The 19,540-nt window shown below is 44.0% G+C and overlaps 1 protein-coding gene across 5 annotated transcripts in view; it reads right to left on the reverse strand.

Moving 5' to 3' along the window:
- The window catches only part of ARHGAP44 (Rho GTPase activating protein 44), a 169,000-nt gene that overhangs the window by 24,453 nt on the left and 125,007 nt on the right, over positions 1-19,540 (reverse strand). For all 5 annotated transcript variants that reach the window (XM_033089244.1, XM_033089241.1, XM_033089243.1 and 2 more), the window contains exons 8-15: positions 15,373-15,441; positions 13,470-13,551; positions 12,852-12,979; positions 9,420-9,531; positions 8,901-8,982; positions 4,456-4,536; positions 1,590-1,703; positions 826-917 (exon numbers count right to left, since the gene is read on the reverse strand). In XM_033089244.1, the coding sequence (XP_032945135.1) occupies positions 826-917; positions 1,590-1,703; positions 4,456-4,536; positions 8,901-8,982; positions 9,420-9,531; positions 12,852-12,979; positions 13,470-13,551; positions 15,373-15,441 (760 nt within the window). The remainder of the gene's footprint in view (positions 1-825; positions 918-1,589; positions 1,704-4,455; positions 4,537-8,900; positions 8,983-9,419; positions 9,532-12,851; positions 12,980-13,469; positions 13,552-15,372; positions 15,442-19,540) is intronic.

Below are 19,540 nucleotides of genomic sequence, written 5' to 3' on the forward strand. Positions count from 1 at the left end.
ATTTCTTACTCCCACCCAACTTTATGTCATCAATAGAACTCTTATGAGATTAGTATTTAAAGCTATCACAGTCAAAACACATGAAACAAAATAGGAACAATCAAACACTTTGATGTTAGATCAGCACTAATTGATTACCTCTGGTAGAGCACAAAATTATTAATATTATACCCTTTTTGTTTACTAAACATAAGGTATGGTACCCTTTCTTTCTAAAGAGAAAACAGAATTTAGTGTAACAACTTCTGTCTCTTCAAAGCTGTCACCACTAAGAGACGTATACTTATGTAATGGTGTTTCCATGGTTAAGAACATTTATGAAACTCCCTCTTAATAGCTGCCTTTAGAGTCTAACTTTGAACCAGGTACAAGAAAGAATCTCATTGCCTTTGAGCTCCACCGTTACATGTTGAGGGACGTTCAAAAGACGCAGCTTAGAATAACAAAAAGGTGGCACCCAGCTGGTACATAAACCCTGAATAAAGTCCCCTTCATCTCAGGTCTCAGTCTCTAGCTCCCCCTACATCTATAAAACAGAGGATCTCTTTCCTTTCTCTACCAGCATTTCATGATTCAAAGATTTAAAGAAACCATGGTGTGGAAGTTAGACCAGAAAAATCTATGGACATGGCTGGTACAGGCAGTGGACATCTTCAGGTTAGAGAGTAGGAAATTGTCATGATCCTACGCCCATACCTGAGTGTGTGTGTAGAAGGATTAAAAACAAAAACCCACAAACATCTTTGGGCACTGGTACTTGGTTTCAAAGGTTCAGAAGTCACAGTGACCCTCCCGCTCCTCCCACACCTGGATGCCACCACGTACCCCCAGGGAAGAACCAGTCTGCATGCTGGATGATGGGTTCGATGATCCCAACAATCTGCAGTGAAACCGTGGTCATCATTTCCGTGATGTTCCTGCGGACACAGGGCAGAGGAAGGCAGGGCGGGGTTACCAGTCAAGATGGGTGAAAGGCACCCCTGCCCCTCCAGTCCAGTCCTGGACTGGAAGCTGCTGACCTAGGTCTGGGAACAGGCTTTCTCTTGGGAGGAAGAAGAGGTTTACCTCTCTTTCCCCATCTAGAAAATGGGGATCATCACAGAAGTTCTCCTAACAGGAGACACGTAAGGATGAGTAAGGAAAGGAGTAAGATACACAAATCACCAAGCCTGTGGCACTTTTCAATGTGAGGTATGAGCCTCATAACTGGCAGACGCATCCTCTTTTCAGCTCTGTTCCCTCTTTCGAGATAGCCCTCCGTCCCTCTGTGTTGTGATGCTGGCATGTGTGTTAGGGAGGCCTGAGACAGTTTGCCTTGCCTGGTCCATCATGTCCCCTGCCCTCTCATTCTGACACTGATATAGATTAGCTCTGAGAAGACCCTCACTGCAGACCTGTAGCTCTGAGACTATCAGTGGAAAGAGCTGCAGGATTCTGGGTCTCCTCCTGAATTTAAAAAAGGAGCAGGCCAAGGCAGAAATATGACTTGACAAATAAATGAGGTTGGTGAATATCTGGGCCCTGGCCATCCCACCTCTGCCCCGGCAGCTCCGTATAATACCCATATGCCCATTGCTCCCTGTACTCACCCTTCTGATTGTGGCCATAGGAGGTTGGGTCCTAGCACAATCGCCATGTTACTGGGAGTCATTTTGTTTACATCTTGATATTCCGACAGCTTGGATAAAAATTTGATCAAATATCTGAAAGGAAGTTAGAAGAGCCAGGTTTAACTAAAGGCTCAACACCAGTCATGTTCCCCAAGCAAAGGGTAGAAACTTCTCTTGTGAAGCACATCTTACTGAAGACACTCATACATCCTACAACACGATGAAGACGCATCATATATCAGGACACGGGAATGCTCCCAAAACAGACTCAGGTCTTACTCCGCTATATGAGTATGTCAACGTCTGGCCAGAGAAATTGTCCATCTTTCCTTTGGACTCAGCATATGATGACCTAAAGTTCCTCGTTCTTTTCAAACCTCTGTCACCTGTCATCCTACCTGTGTGCAGAGGTGAGAAGCAAAGTGTCTAGGTATCATTGGCAGGGACACGTACAGGCTAAGGGTGGTATCCCCTGGGCCCTTCGGAGCCCCACCCCTCAGCAGGGCTTTCTGGAGACAGCAAATGGAGAAAAAGTTAAAGACTTAGCAGATGGCCCAGCAATTCCACTCCTAGGGATATTCCCAAGAGAATTAGATCCACACAAACTTGCACACAAATGTTCATAGCAGCATTACTTATTACAGCTAAAAAGTAGAGACCACCCAGATGTCCACCCACGGATGAATGAATAAATAAAATGTGGTCTATCTATACAATGGAATATTATTCAGCCATAAAAAGGAATGCAGCTCTGACACATGCTACCACATGGATGAATCTTGCAAACACTATGCCAGGTGAGAGGAGCCAGACACAAGAGACCACCTGGTGTATGATTCCATCTGCATGAATTATGCAGCATAGGCAAATCTATAGAGACAGAAACAGAAAGCAGATTAGGAGCTGCCAGAGGCTGGGTTGGGAGAAATGAGGAGTGACTGCTAACGGGAATAGGGTTTCTTCTTGGGGTGATAAAAATGTTCTAACACTAGATTGTGGTGATAGTTGCACAACTCTACAATTATACAAAAAAACATGAAATTACACACTTTAAAAGGGTACAATGGTTTGGGAATTCTAGCTCAATAAAGCTATTATTTAAAAAAAAAAAAAAAAGAAAAAGAAAAGAGAGAACCCATGAGGTAGCTATGCACCAGTGAATTACAAAAACCAGTTCTGGAGAACCCAACCCCAAATCCGCCATGCTCTGACAAGAGGCCCCAGGACCTCGGGGACATGTTTTCTCCTGGACTCTCAGTTACAGAAGGCTGTGTTTCTGATGCCATTCTGCTCAGATCATAGTGAAGTGGCTCCCTCAGGAATTGTTGACTCGCCTTCTTGCAGCCTCGCCGAAAGACCACCAGACTCAGGGTCCGACCACGGTCGCCATGCCTCTCATGGCCACGTCTCACTCTGAGAACCCACACACACCTGGACCAGAAGGTGGGATCTCAGCTGAGAGCAGCCAATCCACGGCTGGCCGGTGTCCTAGGCTATAGGCAGCAATACTCAGTTTGTTGTACCGATCTGATACTTGCTCTTGGGATTTATTTTTTTTTAATTGTGGTAAAATATATATAAAAGTTACCTTTTAGCCATTTTAAAGTCTATACTTCAGTCGCATTAAGCTCTTTCACACTGTTATGCAACCATCACCATTATCCACTTCCAGAACTTTTTCATCACCCCAAACTCAAACTCTGTACCCATTAAATGATTCCCCCTACCCCCGTTCATCCCCTCCGCACTGCTGCTAGCAATCACCGTTTTGTTTTCCGTTTCTATGAGTGTGACCATTCTAGGTGCCTCATATGAGTGGAATCATACAGTATTTGTCCTTTCGTGTTTGGCTTTTTTCACTTAGCATAATGTTCTCAAAGTTCATCCGCATTATAGCATGTGTTGTAATTTCCTTCCCTTTTAAGGCTAATAGTGCATTGTATGTTTATTTTGTTTATCCATTAATCCACTGGCAGACATCTGGGCCGTTTTCCCCTCTCTACTGTTGTGAATAATACTGCTATGAACATGAGCGTACAAATATCAAGTCTCTGCTTTCAAATCTTTTGGCTCTATACTCAGAAGAGGAATCGTTGGATCAAATGGTAATTCTATGTTTAACTTTTTTTGAGGCTCTGCCTTACCGTCACTCTTGGGACTTTTTACAGGAAAACAGAAATAATCAGGCAGATGGCAGCAGGAGCTGAAGTTGAAAAATCTGTACCTAAAGAAACACCGAGAAGAGGTGGCAGCGCCAGGAGCCGTGCTGGCAAGACGAAGTGATGAAGAAGTAGAAAGCGTGAAGGGGCAGAAGCCAGGGTAGAGAAAAGATTTGCAGAGCAGCAGGAAATAAAATCTCGGGTGGTCGCATGAAAAGTGAGAGACAGATATGTGGAAAATAGCTGGTGAATGGTGGAGCACTAGAGAATATTCTCCTGGCTTCCTCTTCTGCAGAAAGAGCTCAAGGACACATCTGCCAACTCCAGCTCCAAGTTTGGTCAGCTTCTCCCAGGTGTCCATGAACACCTACCTTTCTAATAAATCCCTAATATCTTGAAATACCTTGCATTAATCTTTGCTCCTTGCAATTCAAAGAATTATCTGATGGTTAGTCAGTTTGGCAGCCTCCAAAGTCATCTAGCTACTTTCAGTCTGTTTCCTCATCTGCGAAGTGGTAATTAAACACCTAACAGGGTTGTTTGAAGATGAAAAGAGACCAAGCATGTTAACAATGCTTTGGATAGCATAAAATGCTGTGCATGATAGTTACCATGACCTTCAGCCAGGAAACTGTGTGTCTGGGGCTTCGATAACCCTGACCCACGTGTCTCCAATGGCAACTTACCGGATGTTGGTGTGATTGGCCTTGGGCAATTTTTCACAAGCATTCCACAGAGCCTGAAGCCTTTTGTCTTGCTCCTGGATGCTGGGAAATTAATAGGAAAAGCCACAGATTACGCAGGAATCAGTGAAGTTTCATTGGCAATCATATTAACTAGTCATGGTAATATTTGAGAAGAAAGCGCTCACTTTGTCACTGACCATATCCGTAAGCTATGATTATTTAAATGTTTGGTTACTAGTATTTCCCCCTCTGTGTTCTCTTTCTGTCTTGTCCTGTGCCATTTTAATAAAACTTCCCCTGCACAAGTCACGTGTCCCAGGTGGGGCAGGAGGGCAGAGGCTAGACACTTGCTTTGAGTAGGCAGGGCCGTGGTGTTTTCAGGAGGGCAATTCTGGCACAGAAACCAGGATGCGTGATACCTGCCAGGGAGTTCAACTGCTTTTACAGCATGGTGGTGGCATGTTGTCCAGTTCAAAGGATATTTAACAGACGCTTAATAAATCCCTTTTGAATAAGTAAATTCTATGAACTCAATATGGACATAAGGAAATCTGACCTTTCCAGACATAACTCAGAGATGGGTAAGTCCCATGGAGCAAAGGATTCTCCCCTCTACAAAAAGATTTGCTCTAAGACTTTCTTTATTTACAAGACCTCTGAGAATGAAAAGAAATTACTTACAGGACTATACTTTTTATATGCTTTTCACGAAAATCTACATCAAGGACTAAGGCCTTATACTCAAACAACCTTTTCTCCAGAAAATTGGAAAGGAAAACACTCTCTGGGAGATGCTCCAGCTCTGACCCTTCACCTAGTGCCCAAGGCAGGGTGGGGGCCATCACCCACATGCTGGTACCCTGAGGTCCTCCCACAGAACCTGACCAGGGAGACAAAAACTCTTTCCCTCAGTTCAACCTTAAGGAAGAGGTAAGCATTTTTCAAATACAACATCTGCTAGGAAACTGAAGTGAAAACCAAACCTCCCATTTAGAGATGGAAAGGTGACAGCTCATATTTGTCAGGTAGTCATAATCTGACCAAGAGCTGGCCAAAGAGGGTTTTCTTACGGGAAGCCATGAAGACCCAGCTGCATCCTACCTGCGATCTTGTGCCAATTATGTAATCTCTACAAACCTCACTGTCCTCGCCTGTAAATAGGATTAATAAGAGAACTTCCCCTATAGCGTCAGTGTGAGTGGTTTAAAAGAGAATCTGCACCAAAGTGCTCAGCTCTCTATCAAGGTCAGCCTTTGCAACGGCCGTTGCTGCTGCCTCCACTCTTGCGTCCACCAGTGGCTGACATGTCTCTTGTGGCACCAAGTCCGTTCGCTGTCCTGCTCCACAATCCTTGTGAAGGTGAAAGGGTAGATGCTGCCAAGACCTTTCATTCCATAAAAATCAGCAAACCTGTGCCAGTGCGTCCTGTGTATCAGACACTGACCTAGGGGCTTGGAAGTAGTCAGAAGGTCGTTGCTGTCGAAGCTCACAGCCTAACTGGCTGCACACAGACAGCCACCAGCCAGGCCGTCAGTTTTAAGTGGAGAATGAACACAGTGGACACAATAGATCGTGGCGTCAGCTGCTTCACTTGGGTTGTCAGGCAGGTCTCTCTGAGGTTCCATGTACGGTGGCGCTCAAATAATCAGAAGGAGCCCTGGGGCAACGGTTGTGGGGATAGTCACATCAGAGGGAATGGCCAGTGCAAAGGGGAAAGCACTCCCGTCCTGAGGGAGGCGCCCGAGGATTGACTGGAGCCTCAGTCTTCTTGAATCTTCCCTCAGGCATCTCTAGGCCTCTGGGCTATTCTGAACCTTCATTCTGAATGACTCCAGCATGGAAGCACTTAATGTATGTGGCTTGCAAAGACGCGTTCTTTGAGTTTCAGGCCACCTTGCGCTGTCCTGGGGATCCCTAACTGCTGTTCTTGCTCTTCCTTGGCTCCACTTCCGACTCCTGGATGTCCCATTGTGTGGCAGAGCTGGCTGTGTCCTGCGGAGTCTGCCTGAAGTGCAATCCTCTGTTAGCGTCTGTGTGGCTCTTTGCTGAGAGTCAGGCTCATCAAACATCAATAGCAACCCAGTAGTAGCCTGGGGAGCTTTGAAATAAGGAGCCCAGACCAATTAAACCAGAATCTCTGGAAAAAAGGTCTAGGTTGGTATCTTTTAAAAGCTTCCCAGGAGATTGATGTGCACAGAGGGTTGGAAAGGGCTGTTCTAGACAAAATTAATTTCTTTAGAAATTGTGACCTTCATGGCAGCCACCGTCATTGCTGGAGTCTTTAGGCACGACATGCATATTCTCCAGGGACAGAAATAAGTCCTTGCTTTCCCTTGGTTCCAAGACCCTGAGCTCTGTGGTGTTAGGATCATTGCTATTTCCTCTTGGAGGCGCACCTTTGCAAAGAGGTGGGAGGAGCGTCTCCCAGATAGATCCTGAAGGAGCAGGCTGTCCTCCCCTTCTCCAGCTTTATGTCATCAAGCTCACTTGGCCATTCACTAAATAAAAGGGCCAGTTTCCATCAAAGGATATGTTCTTACTTATCTTCATTCCCACCACAGTGCTATTTGCGAGAGGCACCAAGTGCCACGTTAAGCACATGGGTTCTGGGACCAGACTCCTTGGATTCAGATCCTCCTTCTGCCATTTATTCGATGGCAAGTAACCTGCCAGTACATACCTTCCCTATGACTCAACTTCCTCAACTGTAAAATGGGGGGAACAGCACAACCCACTTCATAGGGTTGTTGTGAAATGACATGAGTTAAAAACATGTAATGAGCTTAGAACAATGCCAAGTTTAAAAACCACACTCAACAAATGGCATCACTTATGATTATTAATATATCATGGAACTCAGCACTCCCTCTCCACAATGAGATATAAGAACACCGTATATTCAGCCAGCCTTTAAAAATGCACAATCTCTATTCTATCATGGAAAAAAAAAATAGCATTGTGTAACTGGACTGGAGCTACTCTCTCTAACTCAACACATACTAGCCGGGCTTTACTTACAGGTCAGCTGAGTTCTCTTCCAGCCTCCAGTTCTTACAGAAGCAGATACATATTCCAGTGTTCTTTCAGACAGGCTAAGCCGGCTTCTCTTTATGATTAAATCCCATGACTAAAGAGCTCTAGAAATCACATCCTTTCATGGGCACCGAGCTGGGTCCTGTTCTCATAAAATGTTCTCCCTCCCTCATCTCTTTTTCCTGGGTCGACTCTGCCACCCACACTCTGGTGCCGATTCTGCTTCCTTCCTGGCCACGCCCATTTACCCAGTACAGACCAATCCCCCTAAATAAGAGCATTTGCTTATGGCCAAGCCTGACGCACATCGAGTGAGGAGAGAAGCCAGGAACCAAAGAGGAAAACCACGCCTGGAGCCATAGTAGGTGACATGGCTGTGGCTTCGCCTGCTCTCCACATTGCCCCTCTTCCCGCCATAGAACTAGCGTCTTGGGCGTTGTTCCTGTTGCCTTTCCTGCTGAGGCTCTCTCCCTCAGGCTCATCTTCACACCAGGGGAACGGTGTCCACAGCCCTAATGTTCGGTTCTTATATATTAGCTATTAAGTAGTTGTTGTTAAAAGATTTTTAACTATTACAGATATAGGTAAAGACCCCTGTGACCACTCCCTTGTCCCCCTTGTCTCCAGGAAGAATCACTACCACCTGACTGTGTGAGCCCTTCCAGAACTTTCTCTTATACATTTACACATATAGAGAGGTACGCCCCAAACTGTATTGTTTTGAGTGGTTTGTGTTTTGTTTTCCTTTTTACAACAAGTGAATAGCATGTGTGTCTTGGTTAACTTGCTGTATTTCACTCAACAATAAATCTTCACACCTTTTCATGTTTGTGTGAATAGCTCCATGTTTTGTTTTTTTTTTAACTGCTGCAGAGTACGTGGCAGTGTAGACACCACAGTTTGTTTAGCCACTCCCCACACCCCCCACCAGTGAACATTTCCTAACATTTAGGCTTTTGCTCCTCCAGCTAATGATGCATTCAATAGCCTTGCACGCGTTTCCTTGGGGATGTGTAAATGCATGTATCCATGATCGATACCAAACAGGGTTTCCGGGCGGGAATTCCCGCCCGCCCGTTCTCAGGAATTTTTTTCACTTTCCCATTCCCGAATCCAGAGATACAAACTGTTTTCTGTTCTCCACAATGAATCGTTTCCACAAAGTGATGGCTGATACTACCAGCCACCTAGGTTCAAGGAGCCGATTTTCCCGATTTCCCGACCAATTTTTCTTGGGATTCGGGAACGGAAAAGCGAAAAAAATTCCTGAGAACGAGCGGGAATTCCCACCTGGAAACCCTAATACCAAGAAATGGAGCCGCTAGATCAGAGGTTACAAGCTTTTATAATTTCAATAAATACCTCCAAATAAACTCCAACCCCCAAGACACTCCAAAATGTGGTATACTCACTTGGAAGCCTGAATCCACTCGTCATAGAGGTCAAAGGTCATAAGAGGTTCTGGCAACTCTCGGAGGTAAGATTTCAAAGCTCCTGGGCACGAATACAAATTGGCCATGAGCCACTTTGACATGGCGGAGACAAGTTCCAGCAGCCAGCATTACCCATGTGGGTCACACCTGGGATGAGCTCCCTGACCCAGACAACAAGACCAAATGGCAGCTTCCCGGTGAATGGATCCAAGGCTCTGGCACAGCAATGGGACCTGGGCTGACAACTGCACTGGCCTCCTTGCCTCTTAGTTCCCACCATCATCTTCTCTTCTGTTGGCACACTGGGCAGACCTTTCTTCAAGGGGCCAGAGCAACCAGGCCTACCATTGGGACCCCAAGTGAACACATCTGACGCACGGAGGGAAGCCAACGCTCAAATGTCCGTGACATGTGGTCACACACTCTGCATGCTCACCCCTTCCCCAAGAGCCTCTATAGCACAAGGGACCACCTTGCTGAGGGGCTGTGCGTACCCACCTGCGATGGCATGGGGGTCTGCCGAGTACTCCTGCACGTCTACCACACAGCAGTCCAGGGCGGCTTTCAGCTTCTTCAGCTTGGAGGCAGAGGGAGCTACTCGGAAGAGTCCCTACCAACAGGACAGCGGGTCACGGGACAGCACTGTCACTCAAAGGCACAAAAGCAAAACCAACGAAGACAGGAAGTCTACCCACTCGCTTCCTCCAAATTCTCTTAGTTGCATTTTCCCAACACCATTTGTCAACACAGGAGCTGTTTATTTGCTAAATGTCTCCTCCTCTAGAGCAGGAATCGGGCCTTACCCAACTGCTGTGTCTCTAGTGCCTCATGTGGGGTGACTCATTGTTCTGTCTCAGTATGCGTTGAAAAAAATGGAACTTGGGCACTCCGACTTCTTGTTCTTGTGTATTTAAGATACATTTTAGAGAAGACTTTGACTGAGACCTGGTTAGATTTGGGGGAGGGAGGGTCTAGGAAGTTGGAGGTGAAAAGGTCTACAAGGCGTGTATGTGTTGGGAGGCCCAGGGCTATCCTCATAGAACCAAGTAAAGTCTGTGTCCTCAGGGGAAGGGCAGACTGGGGGTGGTTTGTGAGGAAGTCTTTGACACCTCCATGTTCCATTCTTAGAGTCACTTTCAAATCACTGTCATCTTTTCCATGTGAACTACATTTTGCAGTACAAAATTGAACTAGGAAGAGAAAGAGAAGAGGAGGACAGGGGAGTGTGGAGAGGAGACCACTGCAGGTCAGAGTGGGAAAGGAACCCCCAAGTCACAGACTGCTAAGTTAGACATGAGTTGAAGACCTACTGGTTTCTGTTTCACGCTCTTAGCTCCTTACATTCTGTGAAGCAACCCACAGATTGAGAAACAGACTGGCAGAATATGTCTTGCTCCTTTAACCACTTATGGCCATTCAGATTTTTAAATTCCTTTAGATGAAAATGTTCCTGGTCTGGAATACTGAATTTTGGGTCTGCTAAGATTGTTAACTCCCTTCTCAGTATAGGGTATGTCTGATAAACAGATGTCCAAAGCTCTTTGGCATATATGTAAGGAAGCTCCCGAAACATATTTGGACTAGTGTATAAGTAAGGCTGCTATGACAAAGAGAGCAAGCTACAGCACACATTAAAGGAGTGGGTTAGATCCTCATAAAAACATGCCATAGCCGTGGAAGAAGAGCGAGAGTATTCAGTGATTAACAATGCCAAAGAGAAGGAGGTAGAGCTGTCAAATACACGCCTTGAGATCTTTGACTGTGCAACTGAGAAGGCTGTTCCACTGAGAGACGCATAAAAACCAGAAGGAGAAGGTGATTGTTAAAATAGCAAGAGAATCCAGATTTTTGGCTGTTAGAGAAAAATCTGCATGGAAATGCTGAAGAAATGGCAGCAAACATGGGAGTGGAGCCCAGAGGAGGGCTGAGGACCCCAAATCCTCACTGAGTTGGAGGTGAAGCTCTAGGAGAGGATGTATATGCCACAGGAAGGGTCTGAGAGAGGACAGGGCAGAGCTGGGTGGTGGTGCTGGAAAGATCACCGCAATGCTGCTGACAGGAGTGGGGTTGGGGGGAACCAGGGGATTGACGGTGGGCTAATTTCAAGGATGCTACAATAGTAACTTCACAGGCAGCGACACGGCCACGGTGGCTGGGTTAAGTCATGGGACTGGGCAATCTGGGAGTCCAGGCTGGGATTGCTGAGGGCTGTTTTAGCCCAGTGGTGGGAGCAGAAGTGACACCGCAGAAAAAAGCGGAGTAAGTGAGTGGTGGCAAGGATGCAGAATCAGCAGATGTTGAGAGCTATTTTAAGAAACTGGGTAGCACAAAAAACAAAACTAAAGAGCTTAGGGAAGGAATATGAGGCTGTACTTGGGTTGAAAGTTTTTTTTTCGAGGCTAGGGGAAACCTGAGTATATTTGTTACTAAAGGAAATGAGCTGATGCAAAGCAGGGAAAAAGCAGAGCTGATGCAAAGCACTGAGAGAGTGAGTTCTGACGAGAGCCAGAAAGGCCTGGGAAGAGCTGATAGAAGAGTCAGGTGACAAGATGGGAGATGCCAGACCATCTGACATCTGTTCTTCAAGAACCAGTTTATACGAATTAGAAATGTACAGATATCGACATACGATTTTTATGTCTGTATGTAATAATATTGTTATAGTTGTACTTAAAAACATTCTTTATCTTCTAGAGAGACTTGCTGAAGTATAGATGAAATGTTACAGTGTCAGGGATCGGCTTCAAAATACCCCAGGCAGGGGCTGGCGGTGGGGGGTGGGGCAGGAAGTGGAGGTAGAGATGAAACAGGACTGAACATAAACTGGGGGATGAGGCTCATTGTCTTATCTTTAAGTGGTTCAGTTTTTCCATAATTAAAAAAAAGGATAGAGAAAGAAAAGGCCTAGTTCACCTCAGGGTTCATGAAACTGTCCCTCAGGGACTGCAAAGACCTTTTCATCTGGTAATTGATAACACACATGCAAAGGCCTGGCACGTGAAAGTAGTCAGAAAACATTCATTCTCATTCCTTTTGAATGGCCAGCATCCAGAGCAGGCCTGACGTAGAGGAGGCGGCCAACACGTATTTACACAGTCATTGGCGTCCCCATCTTCTGAAGCCCTCACAGTTTGCCTCATGTGACTGACCTCGTGCTGGCTTCAGGGCTGTCAGACTGTTTTGGGTTAATCAGGTCTCTCTGATAGATGCTAGACTCTTCTCCCCCAGTAAGTTCATGACCGCCCATCTCTCCCTCTTTTATATTCTGCTCAGTAATAAATGCATAGCCTGCTCTACGTAAATATTGATTGGCTGATCAGATTCACGGAAGACGGAGTAAAGATTTTCCCATAGCTTATAGAAGAGACCAAAGATGAGGTCTCTCTCCCAGGAAATGATTTACACAGCAATAAAAACAACTGTCGTCAATTTCTCATGGACCTTTTTTTACAGGTGGCTCTTAAGAAGTACTAATGTCTCCATCAATCATCGTATTTTCAGGATCTCTATAAAAGAATTATGATAAAAAAGATTAAAAGGCCTATTTTTAAAATCAGGGATATTATGAAGAAGACAAAGAAGAATGAGGAAAAGGAAAGGGGATAAGGGGAAGGGGAAGGAAGCAGCAGCAGCAGCATGCCCAAACATGTTAACTATGCAGAAAGAATGGCTGGAATGTGGCTCTAAGTTCCTCATGACCAGCGCTGTTGGTTTCCCACAATCCTCCACTCTCCTTGTAAAGTGTAGGCTCATGGGAAAGAGTAGGCCCAATATGTGTTGTGCAGGAGAGGGGGCTGTACCGTATTTTGTCATGTTTGGATTGGTGGGGCCCGGGGTGAGGATGGTCACAGTAGAGGAGAAGACCCTCAGGCTGTGTCTCATGGAAGAGGGGACCTGTTAGAGGCTGGGTTTGGCTGTGCCCAGACCTACCTCCTCCTGCATCCCGCATTCCAGCAGCATCGTCACACATGCCTCAATGGGGAAGGCGATCTCTCGGCCACTGATCATGAGGTGTTCCTCCAGGGGCTTCCCGAAGGAAGGCTTCTCCACCCAGGCCTCTGAGGGGTGGAGCAAGAAAGGGGTCAATGAAAAGGGTTTGTGAAGGTCAGTCATGCCGAAGTATTTTGTTCCTCGTCACGCAGATTCTCCCAAGACTACCAAAGACATGGAGGCCCAGCTGAGTCTCTATTCTTGTAGTTTTGCAAATGACTGGCAGGACTGGGCAGGGTGAATGGCTAACTAGCTGTGTCCAGAGCTGCTGGGCTTCATGTAACACACACACACACACACACAGACACACACACACCCCTCCACATACGTCCACGCACACCCCACCCCCTCAACTCATCTTCTTGAGTGGGTAGTGTGTGTGTGCACTTGGCTTCACTGCAACTGGATCAAGGTAACAGCTTGTGAAGTGCTAGCAGCTCATCTAACCTTGACCTTGCTGGGTAGAATATAAAGGTGGGTAAAATACAGAGCATTGGACTCATCTGGGAAGACAAGGAGGCTCCCTGCCTTCCCTGTCCAAGGAAGGTCGGCACTTACCCTGCTGTGCTTTTATCTGAGGCAATACAGCCTGCAAGAGTGTCAATGACTTCCTGTGGTATTCGGCTTGCACTTCTATGAGCTGAGAAAACACAAGAGCAAGCGTTACCCTTTGCCAAAGGGTGGGCTGCACAGGCTGCTGTGCCATGCAGGGTGCTTGGCGTGAATGTGCTGCCTGAGTCACAGGAAAGGTGGTGGAGGCCTGTGCTCCCTCCTCGCTTCACTCAAAGTCATGGGCATGCTTCCTCCTTAGCCTCTGCAGCAAAGGAATCACCATAAATGGGAGTTCGGGAGGTGGAACCATGACCGATTAGGAGAACCACCCCAGAGCTGGGGCTTGACTTAGAGAGTTTGCCTTCACGGCCATCCTAACTTACCGAGCAACCGCTCCTCAAAGCAAAAGGCAAAAGTGAGAGGAGCAAAGATAGGAAAATAGACATGGAAAACACATTTAGAAATTCATTTGCCTATAAGAGCTAAATACCATTAGTCTGTGTGAGTGCGTGTGTAGACACACACATACAAATTGTTTTATGCAAAGTGAGTGTATGCTATAACCAATCAGAAACCTTGTGGCTTGATTCACAATCCTCAGTTACCTTGGGAGGTAAAATTGCTTTGATTATAGTGATGCAGCCCAAAGAACACATTCTCTCAATAGGTTCTATTTTGACCATCCCATTACTAAAAAAGCTGCTGAAATGTTGATAAGAGCAAATGAAAACCTGAGAACAGTAGTTGCTTCATTTATTTTCTGAACCTCTCCCCCCAAAAATAGGCACCTATAAGGGAAGGGAAGTGAATCATTGTTTAAACGCTTGGTATGGAGGGTAGATACTGTCATGTCCAAGTAAAACTAACATGGATTTTAAAAAAAGCAGAATATTGAAATAAATGGTACACAAATGACAATTAGGCAACCTAACAATGCTTGGAATGTCAACAATTTCATTCATTGAAAAAATTCGAAAATTAACTATGGCCTTCTCAAACAAGACCAATGGACTGTACTTGAAAAAATATTACTACTTTAAAATAGACTTTCTAAGCTGGAAGGAATGCATATCAGCTCTTTTTTAGGATAAAAGGAACTTCTGTGCACTTCTGGTCCATGCATGAAAGTGCTGGAAGACTGCTAACAGCCCACAGCTATTCCACATACTCATCAGAGCATTTTAAACTTCTGGGGATTTCCCTTCCTTTTTCTTTGTCTTCCTTATCATTCCATCGCTTCCCTATTTTTTAATTTGTATTTTTTTCTCGACTCAGATATTGTTTTTCTACTCTCTACCTCCGCTTTCATTGATGAGAGGAAGGCAAACAGGTCACATCAATCATCGTTTACCTACCTGTCATCATCTTTGGCAAAAGTCTAGATTAAAAACAAATATGTGCTGGGGGTGGGGTTATCATCCTCTTTCCAGGTTCCTGTTTATCATACACCAGGGATTCTCAATCTTGGCCCTACTTCCATTTTGGATAATTCTTTGTTGTGGGCGCTGTCCTTTGCTTTGTAGGATATTTAGCAGCAATCCTGACCTCTACCCGCTCGATGCCAGTAGCACTCCACCACCAAAGGTGATAGTGAAAAATGTCTCTAGACACTAAGAAATGTCTATTGAAAGAGGGAGCAAAATCACCCCTGATTGAGAACCATGGCCATAGATCCCTGAGTTGCAATAACCTTCATGGATGAGGTTAATTTTCATTCTTAGGTTTTTGGGGAAGTCCATACAAGGAGAAATAAAAGGCGGGATTTACCCACAGGTAGAACAGTCAACCCCACTGTGTCCTGTGACATGCTCACCCAAGGGGCCCTCACTTCCAGGTCCACATTCCTTCCTGTCCACACCGTGACTCTTGCAAACAGACTATAAGGAGTCTCATCTTTCTGGACTCTTACCGTTTGAAAGTAGTTTGCATAGTCAATTTCTTTGGCCACAAAACTGTACATGTCAGCCGAGAGCTGGTCCTGTGGAAAGTAAAATGCACAACCACGGTAAAATATAAAACATGAAAGAATGGCTAACGCACGGGTCTAGACATCAGAGAAGAAAGAGCCTTAACCATTATTTAATGTTATTTTAAATAAAACAACAGATTACAAACTTTGCCATGGACATTTCCATGTTTCCCAACCACAGCTCTAGAGAATGAGTAAGCGTGAAAAGAACACCTGTGCCAGTGGTTTCCCCAGGAGCCATGTCTAGAGTTAGGAAAGCTGGTCTGGGGGAGTGATGTGCAAATTACTTCCATATATCACTACAGTTTCTGCCACCACTGTGAAGCAACGTCCAAGTACAAACTGTGCTTTTGTTCATTCGGTCGTATCTTCTCTGATTAGTCTACTGCTTTGCTGTCCTTCATTCTCAATATGGATTGGTTGATCACAAACATATGAGAAGAGACCCACCGATTTGGAGGTAGTTGGTAAGACAGGTGGGCAGGGGAAGAGCTGCTGATTCGAAACTTGGCAAAAGCTGGACTCATCCAACTTCACACCCAAATTTCACAGTGTTAACAGTCCCGAGCCTTTCAGTTCTCCCTGAGATCATGGGCCATGAGCTAATGCTGTCTGACTCCAGAATGCGATCTCCTCCAAGAAGAAGAGTTTCAGTTCATAGGAACACCCATAGCAAGGTACAATAAAAGTATTAGGTTGGTGCAAGAGTGATTGTGGTTTAAAAGGTCAAAAATAATTGCAAACACCGCAATTACTTTTGCACCAACCTAATACATTTTGAGCAGGATATAGGCTCTGTCACTAACCCTATGTGAGCATAGTTTCCAAACTTGTTGGTGTGTCGTATGTATGGTCTCTAAAGTCCCTCCCTGTTTGGTTGCCTCAGGCAGGAGATCTTTAGAACAAACGCTAAGTTGAAGAGAGAAGAGTCTATAAGGTTTGGGTTGAGATAAACGTGAGAACCCCTAGAAAGGTGATCCAGGTGCTGAGTGAATTAAAGCAGAAAATCCACACTCCGGGGAAGAAGGTGTGGAACTCAAGTGTTTTGTACCAAACCCTGCAACACCCAGCCCCTCCCTCGAGCTGCCAATTAAGCCCATTCCTAGTGAGCGCGATGGGATTCGAAGAGCGATCTGTTTCCTTTTCCGGTATCCTTGACAGGCAAGCCATTGCGGGGACATCCTTAGAGTTCTTGTACACCAGGTGACAGAACCACGGCAGAGTTAAAGGGGACATCTGTTCTCTGGAGAGCTTTCAGTACAGATTAGTCAATGCTACGTTTGGTCCAGTTTCAAATAAGGAAGAAAGGTGAAACAATAAATTATTAATACTCATTCCGAACCGTCTAGCTGCCGGGAACAATGTCACACAGAATTCTCATCTAACTCCTAGGGAAGTGTTGAATTTCCAGCTTCAGATGAGAAGCTACCAAGACTTCAAGGATTTTATGTGTCTGTCCTTCGCTGTCTCAAAAGTTCTTCTCATAGGAGGGGCTTAATTTGCTGAAAGAACAAATGAAGAAACGGAGGCTCAGCAGTGGTAACTTCCCAAGAATAAAATGGGCTCTAAGCCCACCCAGCTCAGCTCCCTTTCACCAGAGTATCTCTATAATGAATGCCTCTGCAGGGCCGAGAAGTCTATCAAAGGTCCAAGAGAAAGCAGTTTTGTGAGGAATCGACTTCGTCTGCCATCCCTGCATCAGCACTGTTCAGGAGACATCCATCACTAGCCTGGCAGTCATAAGGGAGATAGTTCAAGTCAGGGAAAAACAAAGGACTGAGTGACAGAAACGGCTCTGCAGGCAGGGGAAAGGAGGGGACCCCTAAATGCCACATCAAACACACCTTCAACGACTCAGCATTCGAGCTTCACCAACAGATGATTTTAGAGAAGTCAGACTCTGTGTGTCCTTAGGAACATTAAAGGACTTTTAATGGTACATTTAGATGACTGCCTTATTAAGTTAACAAGACGGATTCCAAATAAGCCACACAGCAAGTGAGACATAAGAATGGAAACTATCAAATTTCCATTTATCTAAATCATTAGTGACTTTTCTTTATAAAGAGAAAAAAAACTTTCATCAGTAATCACCAAAGCAAAATGTGCTTAAAAAAAATCATTTGCTTTCTGATTTTGCAACTAATCCACACTGAGAAAAATACAAAGTAAATAACCAAATTCACCTGTAATCCCAATAGCAGAAGTAACAGTTATAAATGAATGCCATGATGCATCTATTTTAATTGGCACATGTTTTGTATGATTGCCAGGCTTATAAGAAATGGGGCCAGAATGTTTTATAGCTCATTTACCCCTACATAAACATGTTTTCTAATGCACATGATATTTAATCTATGGATGCACTATGTTTCTATTGTTGGATATTGTGTTTCTAACTTTTCAAATTATAAAGACATTTGAATAAGCATCTGTTTATACAGATTTGCACCCATCTCTTGATTATGTCCTTCGGATAAATTCTGTAAAGTTAATTCTGGTTATATAATTCCTTATAGTTAAAGTTAAAAATTTAGAATAATAATAATAATGAGTTGGGACATTAGGGATTTTGACATATACCGTCAAATAATCATCAGAAAGATAGATCATGTATGCTTTTCCGTAAGTGTTTTGTTTTCCACAATAACCTTTTAATTTTGTTTTACCACAATCAAATTATAGAAGAAATTTAAATAATATGTTCTTAATTTGTATTTTGTTTTATGAAGAGTTTAACTTCTTTCTAGATTTATTGTTTATTAGTGTCATTCATTGTCAATTCCTTGTCAACTTTAAGTGCCCCTTTTCCTATAGGAGTCTTCACCTATTTCTTATGTAAAAGAGTTGTTAGAATTCTTTAAATTGATGAGACCATTGACTTTATCAAATACTACTAATATTTTGCCCAATTTTCCATTTACCTTTTGATACTATTTACAATTCTTTTTTTGATACTGTACTTTTTAAATGGCTTTTCCATGTAGTAGTATCTATTAAATTTTTCTCTTTCTGATTTCTTCCTCTGCTAATCGGCTTAAGGGCATCTCAACTAATAGTATAAATATCCATATATACGTTCAGTAGAGACTATATCATTTAAATCTCTAATACATTTGAAATTTATTTTGGTACTTGTATCAGATATAGAATTATTTTGTAAGAGCTAACCAAATGTCTCAGAATTGTTCATGAATAGATTATCCCTATGGATTGGAAATATCACAGATAAAACTTCTCATACATTTGGATTTTGGATTTTCTTCTGGCTGGGATGTCTTCCCCCCCAACACTATTTTATTTCTTTTAAAAATAGCACCTAAATTTTAATTATGTAACTTCATTATACCTTGTAAGAGATGGCAATTCAAAGCTCCGATAATTCTTCCACATTAACTTTAGAAACCTCTCATCACCCTTTGGAGCATTCATTACAATTATATCTATGTGCCATAGTTCTAATCAAATTAACTTGGGGAAATTCAAATTTTTATAACATTGACTCTTCTCATCTAGGAACATCGCTCAATTTTATAAAGTCTTCTTTGATTTCCTCGGTCATGTTTTATAATTCTCCTATATTGCATGATGTTATTGTAGGATTTTGAATATTTCTGTTGTTAAAAAATCCCTGAGATATAAATATTGGGTCTCTTCAATTCTTTTTCTTGGTAGACAGCATAACCTCGATTTTAACTGTTGAGTTCTGGTTTCCAGTCTCGCATGTAAGGAGCTTAGAAGTCACAACTAACAACATACAAAAAGCTGAACAAACTGAAAAATCAACAACTCTTTTTTGATTCCTCAGAAAAGTGAGGTCACATGGCAAACCACTGCTCCCAAAGTGGAGAAACAGACAGTTGAATATGAGAATCACAACTTATCAGAGCTGAAATTGCCATAGAAATCAGTGCTGGGGTCAGAAAACCCTGAACTGTAATTGACAAATTGCTGGAGGCTCAGTGAGGACATGCCTGAGAAGTAAAAACTCTCAGGGGACCTAGTCATTGGGGGCCCCACACTTCTGTGAGCTTTACCTCCAGGAGCTCCACCAAGTTCTCACAGTGAGTATCAGAGAAAAATCCTCTCCTGCTTTTAACAAGGGTCA

This window comes from Rhinolophus ferrumequinum, chromosome 21 (genome assembly GCF_004115265.2).
Source record: "Rhinolophus ferrumequinum isolate MPI-CBG mRhiFer1 chromosome 21, mRhiFer1_v1.p, whole genome shotgun sequence".
In the NCBI taxonomy this organism is placed as follows: Eukaryota; Metazoa; Chordata; class Mammalia; order Chiroptera; family Rhinolophidae; genus Rhinolophus; species Rhinolophus ferrumequinum.